The 14,544-nt window shown below is 38.4% G+C and overlaps 1 protein-coding gene across 7 annotated transcripts in view; it reads left to right on the top strand.

The window, feature by feature from the left end:
• Window positions 1-14,544, top strand: part of VGLL3 (vestigial like family member 3) — a 144,942-nt gene that overhangs the window by 112,737 nt on the left and 17,661 nt on the right. For 6 of the 7 annotated variants that reach the window (XM_053220698.1, XM_053220699.1, XM_027077571.2 and 3 more), the window contains one exon: window positions 5,930-6,460. In XM_053220698.1, coding sequence (XP_053076673.1) covers window positions 5,930-6,460 — 531 coding nt within the window. Of the gene's footprint in view, window positions 1-5,929; window positions 6,461-13,712; window positions 13,829-14,544 lie in introns of all 7 variants that reach the window. The other variant, XR_008297600.1, reaches the window with a different exon arrangement.

The following is a 14,544-nucleotide window of genomic DNA, read 5'->3' as shown; positions in this document are numbered from 1 at the left end:
GTAGAATTTATTAGCATTGAGTATGAAATTTTTGGTTATAGTTTCCTTGTGTGTAAAATAAGGGGATGAATGAAATGATTGCTAAAATCTTGTCTCTGCAAGCTTCTGTGATTTCAAGTGTATTTTTTACTTTCCATTTGTGGTACAACTTTTCCATAGTTGTTTAGTTGTGAATTAGTCGATTTTTAATAAACGGAAATAACTTGGATGTGATTTAAAGGAGATCCACAAAAATATAAATAAAGATTTAGAAAATAATATCTTTAAGAGAGGTGTAATAAATTGAGATTCCCATGTTTAGTGAAGAGAGTTACCAGTAATTTTGTGTTAATTGCCAAAGTAACACAGGTTTGGATAATGCGGTCATTGGATTCTCCTTGTTTTGGGCCTTACAATGTCTGATGGCAACATGATCTTGGATTAATTAGTTAACATTGCTCTGAACTCAATTTAAATTACAGTATGTGTTTATTGATATATGTTTCCTTGGGTTATTGTAAGGATTCTGTGATAATGCATATGAATGATTTGTGACACACGGCTTTATGCAAGGTGCCAAACAATGATGCCTTTTCTCTCTTCCTTAAGTAAGTTTCCATTCATTTGGCATATAGAAAACCAACCTTGGGTTTTTACCCAGAAATATTCTTTGAATTTCTGGCAAAAACACAGTGTCTTGGACAAAGTAGCTACTCAACACTATTGACAATGTTGATGGCCATAGCAGTGATAGTTTATGCAGGAGCACTAGCCAGCTGTACTAAATTAACGGGTCTAATTTATGGCATGAAGTTTTTACAGTGCTACACAAGTGGTATAGTGCTACGAAGGAATTTAAAACTGAGTTATGTTTGGTTGCAGAATATATTTCCACAGTAAATCTTTAGACAAGGATAGAGTGTCAGCTAATAATGGAATAATGGTCATACTTTGAGTGTGTGTCCTGATGGAGTTGGGAAAGTCCTCTTTAGGTGTTTTGCAGCTTTTAGGCAAACAATTGATAGGAAATATTTGTACTCTATTTGATACAACATCACATCGATGACCTCTTATCCCAGTATACATTCTTACTAATAGGGCTTCTCAGTTGAGAAAACCTAATGAATCTAATGGCCCTGTTATCCCCATCTAAATAGAAACACTGGCTTCAAATATGTCTGTGTATTGATCTCAGTGCCCAAGTGTTATTACAGAAAGTGTGTGTGTGTGTGTGTGTGTGTGTGTGTGTGTGTGTGTGTGTGTCTATGTAGGAAAGCCGAGTAGTAGTTGACGCTTAGCAAAATATGTCATTAACTTAAAAACCATGCTACATGGTGAGAACTTGATATTTTGTTGTTGTTGTTGTTGCAAAGTAAATATTTATTGCTAATTGATTTACATAGTGTCTGCTTAGAGCAACTCATTCTCATAGGAAAGACCTCTCAGAATGAGTACTAGCCTAAAATAACAAAAGAGGAGTATGGGAAAGAGGGTGGATCTCTTAAGCTGGGTGAGACTAGAAAAGACAGCTGGGCTCCACCTCCAGGAGGCACTGGAGGTTATTGCTGATGGCAAGTTTCAGACAAACACATGGAAGGAAAGAGTGGTCTGACTTCATCATCCTGCCTCCTTGAAACTCATTGTAGAGTCACAATGTCCATTTTGAGCGACTCTAAAGCAAAGTAGAGGACAATCTTTGGACATGATGGAAATGACTAATTCCTGAGTGACAGAAAACATTGGAAAATGTAGCCTTTCACCTCTGACCCAACACTTTGTTTTCATGGGAAGCAGAATAAGAGGATGGGAATTAAATTACAGCAAGGACACTTTGGGTTAAGAATTGAGTGGCATTTTTTTTTCACTGAAGTTAATAAAAAGGTAAATGTTACCTTTTAACATTAATGTTTTGAATCACTACTCTAAGAATGTGTTTTCTGGAGACTTTTAAGATGACTTAAGATAGAGGTTTTACAACATTTTACTGTCCCGTTTTCCTTTTAATATAGTTTTTATTTTTTTTTTTAATTAAGTAGTAAAATGTTAAAGGTTGAAATTGAATGTTGAATTTTCTCTGGCTTAAGTTGTTTGCCCTTAGACTTTTTTTTTCAGAAATATTTACAGTTAATACAAAAGATATCCCGGCTATCATGAAATTGAAAGAACAACTTCATGTTCCATGCTAACTCTTCTGTGTCCTTAAGATATATTTCTGTATAATTCACACAGTGAGATTACTGGGTATGCCTTGGGTGGGTTGTATCAGACAGCATATCAATTTTGTCATTTTTATCATTTAGAAATAAGGTGTGTGTGTGTGTGTGTGTGTGTGTGTGTGTGTGTGATATTTTTAAATTCCAAATGCAAATTGAACCAAAGTATATTCAGATTTTTTTATGTGCCAGAATGTCAGTGTTAACATCATCCAAATACTGAGTAACATTAAGCCCAACATCACCATGGAGTGTTAACATTTGACAATTGTGAATTGCCTTTACTAACCTGAAAAGTAATATGGCATGGGAATAGTTTGTGCACAAGTTTTTCATATGTTTTTTCATCAAACAAATGTGGCTGTGATTAAGTACTCTTAGGCAAAGAGTCATGTAATGAAAAAAATTTACATACATATGAAATAAGCACATTGATTCCCAGGCATGAAACAAAGCATATCATCTGTTTCTTTGTATTAAGATTATTTTTTAACAAGATACCAAATAGTGGTTTTGAAGTGTAGACTTGTCCATAAACATATTTTCTCTTCAATATTGTTTCGTTTACTTGTAAAATGCAACATTGTCTTTGAAAAAGGCTGCATAGATCTCTGCAAACTTTATATTAATCTCAGGAGACATAGCAGGACTAGGAAAATATTAAGTTGCTTCTAATTTTATTTTTCCCTGAGGTATTTTAAAGCTTTGTTCAGCACGTTTAGAGCACGTTTTTAAAAATAAGTTTCCACTTTCATTGATAATGTGCTCACTAATTATAATACAATAATTCATAAATAGGGTAGTATTTTGGGTAAGGAATTTGTTCATTGTCCACATTTGTGCATGCATATGCAAAATGCTTAAACATCTATAAAATTGGGTCCAAATGTATATAAATGAAAGGAAATAAAAGAAAAGCACGCAGGAAAATGACATAGTTTTGATATTTTAACGGGGGATTTTCATTAGGGAACTCAGTTTCTCTGACACACACCTTTGGGTTGGATTTAGCAATTTTCATAATGGGTTTGTGGCCCCACCAGGAGATGAAAGTTATGAGCAGAATGAAGGGTTTGCTACCAAAGATTGAGTCTATGACAGCAAAGTGGCAGAAAAGTGGCACCCTGAGGTGGCAAAGCTGCACTGTATAATATAAGGAGCCTCTATACACTTTTTGTATGGGTTTTAATTTTAAACATTGACAGCTAGCACTGTGGGTGTTGACAGAATATTCTACAAATGGCCATCATTTAAGGCAAATTGAATTTTCTTCTCACAGCTTACACAACTTTCTTTGTTGGTCATTAGCACCCACTCTTCATATGTCAAAGGAAGACAGTTCTGAAATAAAATATATTTGCCCCGATGCCAGCAGGTTTGACTTTAAGTGCTATTTTCTGATAGATGTGATAGTGACAAAACAAAGTCATTCAATTAAAAGTTCGCCTGGACTATTTAAAGACTCGAAGAACAATGTGTGCTTCCGTCCTTTCCCATTAGGAGAATATGATTATTTGTTTTATTTCCCCAAGGGCTTTGAGATCCTTGGAGATTCTGTGGGGACAGACTTGAATGCGAGGTACCGAATAGCTGTCTGTCCATAGAATGGATGGGGTGAATGATGATAGCCCTGCTGTAGGGCTGATGGACAGAGAAGCGACGTTTGCAATGCTAGTGGCACTGTCCTTAGGGGAGTTAGGGAAAGGAAACATTTGAACACCATGTTGATACCCTAATTATGTTCAAGTTACATACACTATGGTTGGTTCAAGTTACAGAAGCTTTCCTCTGAGGTAAGGAAATTATGTCCTGGACATTTATGAAGTGAGAACATGGCTATGTCAGAGTTGTGAATACTTTTATTTCAGAGTACTTCTCAGGATATTCTTCATTCAATGAAAAGATCTAGCCAGGCTCTTTTCTCTAGAACCCTGTATGAAAATAGTATTACACATGCATGACTAATGTGCTAGGCAACCTTATCTTCATCTATAGATAGACATCGTAGGCCACTTCACAGAATGATAGAAGTATAGAGCCAGAAGATATTTGGCATTTTCATTCAAATACCTCATATGGAAGAAAGTGAGCCACAGAGAGATCAACAGATCCATGTGAGGTCATAAAATCAGATAACGTAATTGCTAGGTGCTAGCTCTCTGGCTGAGCTCTCTAGACTCCCTGTCTGGTGTTTGCTCTTTTACACCACACAGTACAGAGCAGGCTATGGCTGGAGGTAGGGATGTTTACAGTCACAGATCTGACTGTATCATTCCCTAGATTAAAACCCTCCAAAGCTCACTGGCACCTTCTCAGGACAGCACCCACATTCATTACGTAGCTTGCAAGGCCATACCCATCTGGGTCTTTCTTGGACCCAGTCTGACTTTTTAGTCTAATTTTTTTGCCACCTTCTACCCACAGAATTCTTGTTCCCCATATGCTATTGTGTGTGTGTGTGTGTGTGTGTGTGTGTGTGTGTGTTCGGGTCTGTGCAATTTTTGGCCTTCTTTTCATGTATTTTGCCTAAACCACTCTTCCCTACCTTTTCACAAAGCTAGCCCTCCCCACCTTTCCAATTGATCTTTTCTTAGGCTGCTTCTGTGCCCTCTCTCTGTGCTTCCCCTTATGAGAGCCCTACCAGGTCACACATTGCATGTGTTTATTTATTTATATGTCCCCTGCTCAATTGTGATTAAGAATGATGTCTCTTTGCTCATCCCTGACCTCTCTCTATTTGGTACATAGTAGGTCATCTATAAATAAGTTAGGATGATTGATTGGAGAAATTTAACTGAAGGCAACAGTTGGGGAGGGTTTTCCCTCTTTATTTATCTCTAAGTGCTATTTTTTTATATTCCCCCCCCCCCCCGCCCCCAAACCCTTCCTCAAATCTATTGTCCCTGCTTGAATCTCCTCCAATCATGATTTCCACAGAATGATGACCAAATTCTAGATGTTTATGTTATGGTTGCAATTGTGCCCTCTTGTGGCACAGTTATGAAGAGTGCCAGCCACTGGGGCAGGCTACCTGTCTTCAAAGCCCAGTCTCCTACTTGCTAGCTGTGAAGTCTTAGGCTTCTTCCCTGCCTCAATTTCCATATCTCTAAAATGGGGATAATAACAGTAACTCATAGGGTTGGAGTGAGGCTCCAATAAGATCATCCATGAAAAGCCCTGGACTAGGATTGGGCTTTTGGTCACTGTCATTAAATATTAGCAACTGTTATCTTCTTGAAGGAAGATGAGTGTTGGTGAGCATAATTAAGTGTGATCTTCCATTTATTACTTTCAGCCTTAAAATGGTCAGTTCGAGTGAAAATTATATTTGCATTTGTAAGAAGTTTGGTAAACATCATCATTTCCAACCACCTGAATCACACCTGTGGCATAAGCTTTCTTTACCTGCGACACATGTACCTGCAATCTCTGCTCAGACCTGGTGGCAGCGATCTGCCCAGTAGGAAATGAAGCTTTCGAATCTCATACTTGCAAACTTCAGCATAGGCTGTGACTGCATAAGCTAAGCAAACAAGGGGTGGGGGGCACTCATTCAGCACCTTGAACCATGTGCACTGACTTGGTATGGGAGCTCAGAGGCTTACCTGGTATCAATTTACCTCTGTGTGCGAAGAAAAGAGTGCATGGTAATTAGCCTGCCTGTAAAATGTTGGACAAGTAGAGGCAAGTCTATCCTAGAATTGAATCTTATGTAAATAATTTTTCTGTCTTCTCAGACAGCTCAGCTCTCTCAAGCCAGCGGAATAGTTTCCCGACTTCCTTTTGGACCAGCTCTTACCAGCCCCCACCTGCACCCTGCTTGGGGGGTGTTCATCCTGACTTCCAGGTCACTGCACCCCCTGGCACCTTTACTGCAGCCGACCCCAGCCCCTGGCCAGGACACGGCCTGCATCAGACTGGCCCAGCCCCTCCCCCGCCCGCATCCGAGTCCTGGCACTATCCTTTGGCATCTCAGGTGAGCCCATCCTACAGCCACATGCATGATGTGTACATGCGGCACCACCACCCCCACGCCCACATGCACCACCGCCACCACCACCACCACCATCACCACCCTTCTGCTGGCTCTGCCCTGGATCCGTCCTATGGGCCCCTGCTGATGCCATCAGTGCGTGCAGCCAGGATTCCTGCTCCCCAGTGTGACATCACAAAGACAGACCCGACTACAGTCACCACTGCTACCTCAGCGTGGGCCGGAGCCTTTCATGGAACCATGGACTTAGTGCCAAGTGTGGGGTTTGAAACAGGTGAGCTGGAGAATCTCTTCCTGTCTAAAAAAAAAAGGGAAAGCAAGGAAACAAGTATAAAAATATGGAGGATGTTTTGTGAATGCTGTGCAGTATTTTTCTCTTCTGTATAATGTTAAGCTTTGCCGATATGTTTATGGAGCTAACTACTTTGCAGTAATCTCTCCACTCCTGCAGGAACCAGTATGACTGGCCTGAGAGAGGTCCCCGAACTTTTCTCCCATTTCTTAAACTAGTGATTTTCCTTTGAACTGGAATCTCTCATACCCTATGTTTACAAAGAGTTGAGCACATTCTGTAAGTCTCCCCTGTCTCTGTGCTCCATACCATGTGGAATGCCTAATAGAATTCAGAGAGAGTGTGCTTTGGTGACTTTTCCTTCTGTCCTTTTTGTCAGGCCTTATGATTTGTAGAACAAACTGCCTTCTGGATTATAACCCATGGAATATAATCATGGTCTTTTGAAAAGAGTTAGGGAACATATTTTAAAGGAATGGATTTCCCTTCCTTCCTTTGCCTTCTCCTCTCCCTCCTCCCTCTCTTTCTCTCTCTCTGTTTTAAATAACACGGGACTTAAAAGACTGCTATAAAGTTTATATTCAACAGATTTCAATAAAATTGCTAAGGAACATTTAGCTCCTCTCTGGAATTCACTAGTTCTTAAGGAAGTGTGTGAAGTTTGGTCTTAGTTTTTAGACCAGATGACTCATATTAATAGTATTAATAGTTCTGAGTTCACAAAAATCACAGGTATCAGAGGCTAAAAATACAAACCAAGTCATTGATTGCATCCCCAGAGTTTACATCCCAAAGTCACCCACCTCCACCTCCAGTGCCAGGTGCTTGTCCTAGACTGTCCAGACATTTAAAGGAACTCACTCTTTTCTTAGTTTTTCTAGTTTTTCTTCTATTCTTAGTGTGCAAGATCTTTCACCTGAATGCTGGTTCCCAGCAGAGAAGTCCCCAGAGTAATAAATGCTTACCATCAAGTTGCATTCACTCTGACATAAGTGAACATTCTTATCTTGGTTAAGTGGTTCTCTCTGGTGAGCTTTCAAGTGTTGGTCATTGCTTAAACACACCCAGTTCAGCTTCTTATTAAGTCCCTGGGTTCAAGCTGCTTTTCTTTTCTTTTTTTTATTGTAGAGAAAGAGAGAGTGTGTGCAAGTGGGGAAGGGGGCAGAGGGAGAGAGAAAGAATCTTTGTTTAATTTTTTTAATGTTTATTTACTTTTGAAGAGACAGATGAGCATGAGCGGGGGAGGGGCAGAGAGAGAGGGAGACACAGAATCGGAAGCAGGCTCCAGGCTCCGTGCTGGACTGTCAGTACAGAGTCTGATGCAGGGCTCAAACTCACCAGTGGTAAGATCATAACCTGAGCCAAAGTGGGATGCTTAACCTACTGAGGCACCCTGAGAGAGACAGGGAGAGAGGGAGACGGAGAGAGAGAGAGAGAATGAGAATCTTAAGTAGGCCCTGCGCTGAGCATGGAGCCCCATGCAGAGCTCAATCTGATCCCACAACCCTGGGATCATGACCTGAACTGAAACCAAGAGTCAGACAGTTAACCACCTGAGCCACCCAGGCACCCCTCAAGTTGCTTTTCTAAAAAAGTATCAGGAGACTTGATTCTCTCTCTCTAGGAGAAGAGAATATGGTGGGGCTAATCACCACATACTTTCTTTCTTTGCCACATACTAACAGAATGAAGGCAGCTCTTAAGTGACTTGATGCATGGGGCCAGGTCTGATTAGAGTCCCAGTCTGGTAACTGCCATCACGGTCAGCCAGTCTGTGGAGGCTCTTCTCTATCTCATTTCTAGGATACTGTGTGGCCAAAGCTAACAGTGCTCTTCAAAGGCATAGAATCTTAGTAAGTCTGGGCTGCTGTAACAGAATACCATATACTGGGTGGCTCAAACAGCAAACATTTACTTCTCATAGTTCTGAAGGCTGATAAGTCTGAGATCAACGTGTCAACTCATTCAGTGTCTGGTGAGGGCCTGTATCCTGGTTCATAGACACTATCTTCTCAGTGTGTCCTCACACGGTAGAAGAGACAAGGGAATTCTCCGAGATCTCATTTATAAGGACACTAATCCCATTAAAGAAGGCTCTGCCTTCATGACATAATCACTTCCCTAAAAATGTCCGCCTCCTCATACCATCACTTGGGGGTTAGGATGTAACATATGAACTTTGGGAGGGTCACAAACATTCAGGCTATATACCATCCTCTCTGTGCATTCCATAACATAAAGGGGAAAATGGACATGATTGCCTGTTGCTCTGTTTCTAATTCTCTGTCACCTGTTACCCACTTTTGCTTATTTTTGGTATGAGCTTTATTCACCTACTCATTGTTCAGAATTTTGACTTGAAACAGTCTCCTTGGGATGAAAAGTCATGCTATCTTTTGGAAGTGAAGGAGAGAGTATTTTTATTTTTTTCTGAAAAACCTACAGCAGACCCATTTGGGTATAATATATAATAGTTCTTAGTACTTACTGGGTTGTGAATTAACATTTATTGAATACCTACTTTATAAGGTCTTGTCAGAGGCACTTTATTTGTGTTGTTGCTTTTAATTCTTAAACTAAATCTTAGTTGGTAGTTCCCATATTCATTAATAATGAGGAAACAAGGCTTAGTTTTCCTATTTGAAAACTGCTTTTTAAGTCTAAAATGTTCAACCTAGATTTAAACTAAAACCTTCCCCAAATCTAAGGAGTTGCTGCAGTAGCATCTCTGTAAATGTAGGTAAATTAGATTATTAAGTAAGACTGTTAAGTCAGATTGTTAATAGTTACTAATGAGAAATGAAGATTTACCTATTGGAAGTACACGGTGCTATTCTTTTCAGTGTGGTTTAGGATAATGCTCATGATTCATATCTGTCCCATAGTTTTGAAAACAAAGACAAAGGAATAAAGCCGATAAAGATCACATCATTGATATAATTATTGACAAATTGGAGATCCTCAATTAGGTTTATTTCCACAATTGGACTTCTAGTATCCTCACCAAAGTTTAGATTCTGGGAGGTAGAATCCTAGGAAAAGTAGACTTCAGAGAAGATTCCCTTAGACCTACCTCTTCATTGTCACATAGTTTTAAGCCTCATTACTCTGAAAAGAGACTGGTAGCTGCTCGGATTTGCTTTGAAAAGCATAGTCTGTGGCATGAAGCTGGGTGATTGCCCTGCAAAAGGACAGTGGCAGGAAGGGCACGCACCTGTCTGCATGGATGTTGGCCCAGAAAATGAGACGGTGGGAGGGGCTGAGCTATGTGTACTCACTGCATTCTCCTAAACTCAGGAGTCATATCAAATATCACATCTGTCTTCCTTTGGGAAGAGTTATAGAGGAGTGTTTTAGGTCAGTTTCCCCGAGAAACAGACTCTAAGATGCAGATTTGATTGGAGACAATTTGTGTGGTAGTGTTCTCAGGAATGCATCTCTGTGCAATGAGTGAGTTGGGCAAGAGAAATCTCACTGTGATTAAATTCAGCGAGACTTAGTGGGTTGTGTAAGGAGCTCTGGAATTGGGGTGATACTTTTTAATTGCACTACCTTAAGTTGAAGTGAATGGGCTTTTATACAACTACATTGACCAGTTATTGGATGTGTTTGTCTCTGAAAAGGGGACATGACTTTAGGCAAGGTGGCTTTGTTCTACTGAAGGCAATTCCCCAGTCTCAACATGGAATGGGGAGGGATCTGATGGCCCACAACAGTATCCAGTGCAGGGGGACAAGTACAGGAGGTAGCTACCTTTCCACTTTTCTAACACTTAAAAAGAACAAATGTTTCCATGTGATAGGTCCAAGCTAAGAAGATAAGATAATTGAAAAGAATGCAAAGTGGGTCCCTCTAAAGTTGATTGGACCAGGTAGCCCAAAGGAGTGGCTTAGCTCAGAACTCAGCATCAATGCTGGGTGGCTACTAAGAAGTTGGGGGAAGAACTTGTATTCAGGTGAGACAGGTATGAAACTTCTTGAAATGCTGGTACCCAGGCCACCAAAATGGAGGTCATTTTCACATTCTGTTAGGAGGGAAATAAATTAATACCACTATTTTGAGAGCAGTTTGGTGAAGGATATGACATTTGCATCAGGGGAAAGCTTTGATAATTTCAGGTGCATTTTTATTTTGCAGCCATTTAAAGAAATTAAGGAAATCTGGAATGTTGAAAATGACATAATGTTTAGAGACAAATATTAGAGTATCATGTATGATATAATCCAAGAGTCTGCAAAACTTTTCTATAGAAGGCCTGATACAAATATTCAATGCTTTGCAGGGTCATACTATGTCTGTTACTACTCAACTCTGTCTTGATAGTGTAGAAGCAGCCACAGACTTACTTAGATAAAGGAAGATGGCTGTGTCCCAATAAAACTTCATTGATGGGCACTGAAATTTGAATTTTATGTGTCATGAAATGCTTTTCATGTATAATGCAATGCTACTCTTCTTTTTTTTAATTCCCTTCTTTCTCCAAAATGTAAACGTATAAATCCCATTTTCCATTCTTAGCTCATGGGCTACATAGGTAACACACAGTGAGACTGATTTGGCCCATGGGCTATAGTTTGCTGACCTCTAGTATAGTTCCATGTGTATAGTTTTTATCCGTCTGCACCCACACGTATGCATATGTGTACCTCCATTCCCTAAATAAAAAATCTAGAAGTATATATCACAACTTTTAATGGTCATTGGTCCTGGTAATTAGTGTGTGGCCTGAGCTTTGAAGCCAGACTGCCTGGTTTTATAAGCAGAGCTCCATCACTTAATTAGCTACAGGACTTTATGCCAAGTACTGAACCTCCTTGGTGCCTCAACTTATCTTTAAAAGTTGCTTCATTGGGCTGTTTCGAGGATTAAATGAATTAATGAACTAAAACATTTACAAATGTGCTCTGATAATAGGTACTATATACATTTTAGCTATACAAGAGAAGGTGATCAGAGACTCACATTTTGTAGCTTTAAAAAAAATTATTGACAGGGTGCCTGGCTGGCTCAGCCAGTGGAGCGTGTGACTCTTGGTCTCAGGGTTGAGTTTGAGCCCCATTTGGGTGTAGAGACTACTTAAAAAGTAAAATCTTAAAAAAAACATATTATTATTGAGCTGTATTTCACATATCATACACTTTACCATTTGAAAGTACAATTTAATGGTTTTAGTATGTTCATGATGTTGTGAAGCCATCCCCACTATCTAAATCCAGAACATTTCCATCACCTCAACAAAAAATCTATATATCTCAGGGATATAAAATATATCCCCAACATATATTCTTTCTTCCCCTTATGCCCGGGCAACCACTAATCTACTTTCTGCCTCCATGAATTTTTCTAGTTTGGACATTTCATATAAATGGAATCATATGGTATGTGGCCTTTTGTGTCTGCCTTCTTTCACTTAACCTGTGTTTTCTAGATTCATTTGTGTAGCACAAATCAGAAGTTCATTTCCTTTTTAGGAGTAGATGTTATTCCATTGTATAGATATAGCACATTTGGTTTATTCTTCGCTCGTTGGTTTGTTTCTACTTTTTGAATAATATGGCTCATGCTGCTACGAACACTCACACACCAGTTTTTGTGTGAATGGATAGTCTCAGTTCTCTTAGGTATGTACCGAGGGGTGAAATTATGGGGTTGAGAGAACTTCACTTTTTATTTTACATACTTCTGTATTTCTTGGTTTTATCTTATTGTGATACAACATGTTATTTGGTATGTACATATAAATAAAAGGATATATCTCTATGCTCAGATGGATATATAACCATGCTCAGATTGTTTTATGATGATATTAAGTAAATTCTGTTCTAGTATTCACCTTCCAGTAGCTAGAGCCACACAATTCATTTCATTGAAGTGGTGTCATTCGCATTTCCTGTTATTGCCAATAATCGACTTAATGTAAAATATACAATGTAAGACATTCCAGCCAATTTGAATTAATTTTTCAAGTAAAGTTTTGCTCATGAGGACTTTTTACTGAAATACAAAGTTGACTTTATTTATACGTTCCACTTCATCCACTAGATTTAAATTTACCAAAAGGAGCAAGTGTCATGTTTGTGGTGTGACTTCTTCTCTACAAGCTGCTCATGGCTCGAGATTGTTTTCATCTGCAGATCCACAGATTTAGTTTTCTTAGGATCCCTCATGTTATTTTAGCTACAATTTTGTTACAGATTTATTTTTTTACTTTGAGGAATGCCATAATAACTCAATATAAAATATATATAAACAGCGTTTTGCTAAAATACATTTAAGTAGCCTAACAAAATAAAACAACAATTCTGTGCTGTAACACAGATTTGGGAAATCTGGCTCTAAAAGGGAATTAATATGTGTTGATGTGTCTTCTGGCTTCTTAAAAAATGTGTCATTTAAAGCATTAGCCATACATTTGCGCAAGTAATAGATGTGATGAGGAGATCATGATACGATTCTGCCCCAAACTATGATTATAGCCAGATATTTAACAGTGTCTGGTTTATCTCTCACTAATGAGCATATCTTCAGATATCAAGTGAAATCAAGATTATGTATTATAGGATGGGACATTGGCTCTTGCAAGACAGAAAAACAAACTACAAAGGCTACTAATTCTAAAAACAAGTTTCTGGTTACAGGCTGTGATATTTTCCATAAGCACAAGAAGCTATATTTCTAGTATTCTCTCAGATGTTAGAGAAACTGAATTATTTCTGAAAATACTTTAATAATAATGGCTTTGATAAGCCTGTAAGGAAAGTGACTCTGTCAAGGACTCTGGAAAAAATTCTTTGAGAACTTAAATTTTGATAACAGATAGGGAGCAATGGGTACCAATGGGAAAGTTAGGAATATACAAATGTCCTTTTTATCTATTTTTTTTCTTTCCATGGACACTTGGTGTCTGATAATATTATAAAAGAATCAGCATATTCTTTTATTTTTTTCATTGTATAAGTTCTGTGTACTACAGTGTTTTAAAAATTAGGTTTTATTTGAATCTTCTAATCTGAATATTTTGTGAAGGACCTCATTCACAAATGGCAAAAATTATATCTTAAAGCAATTTAAGTTATTACTGCTCAAGATTGTTATACAGTGATCCCTTTGAAATAGACTAGTCAAATGACTGGTTGTTAAGACAATGATGGTCAGTCTTGTTCAATACTGTGTGGATGCTTTACATTGAAATCCATTAGTAGAAGCCTACATATCTTTGTTTTATCAAATACAGGAAATAAAAGGCAAGATGAAAAGTAGCTAGAGAACTAGAGCAGCAAATGGAGAGGCAGTTTATCTCCATGAAAGAGATATGGACATCAAGTTACCACTTGCTTTGCTGTTCAACCTGTAAGTTTGCCACCTCTCTAGATCCCATCTCAAGACCTGTGCTTTCTTGTAAGTGGTCTGGTGCTGAGAAGCCTGGGCAAATAAGATTGTGATTGCCTGAAAGTCCTCAAAATAACCATGCTAAACTATTTTAACATCCCCTTGTAAAATGTTGCCAAATTTTGAATTTCACTGGGGATATCAAAGGGTTAACACCATGGAGCTTTATATCCATTGCCCTTTTGGAAATTATTTATCTAAAAATAGACAATTAAAAAAAAAGACTATAGGAAACCAGTAGTTACCAACTCTGTGCATTTTATATTTACTTGATATCATAATGCTCCAATTCCAGGCTTTACAATAAGACAGAAATGTGGTAAGCTTGGGCAGAAATCAACAGGAAGCTTCAGTAATAATTGACAGGATAGTATGATTTATATAAAATATTAAATCACTAAAGTAATTTTTATTCTAGAGAAGAGGGGGCATCAAAGTAACATATACATATATGGTGGTGCTCAACTAAAAACAATTTCCTTCTTTTCCTCTTCATGTCTTCTCATGGAGGATATATATGCTAAATTATGAAAGCTATGGGGTTAGTGATTCATTGCAGCCTTTCCTGACATTATTAGTAATTTTTATAAGTGATGAAGAAATTAGGAAATTTGCTTTAATGGTGTTTTATTTTTTAAATATTTTTTTAATGTTTTATTTATTTTTGAGAGAGAGAG

The sequence above is a fragment of the Acinonyx jubatus genome, chromosome C2, assembly GCF_027475565.1.
Source record: "Acinonyx jubatus isolate Ajub_Pintada_27869175 chromosome C2, VMU_Ajub_asm_v1.0, whole genome shotgun sequence".
Taxonomy (NCBI): Eukaryota; Metazoa; Chordata; class Mammalia; order Carnivora; family Felidae; genus Acinonyx; species Acinonyx jubatus.
This window is presented reverse-complemented; position numbering and strand designations above follow the sequence as displayed.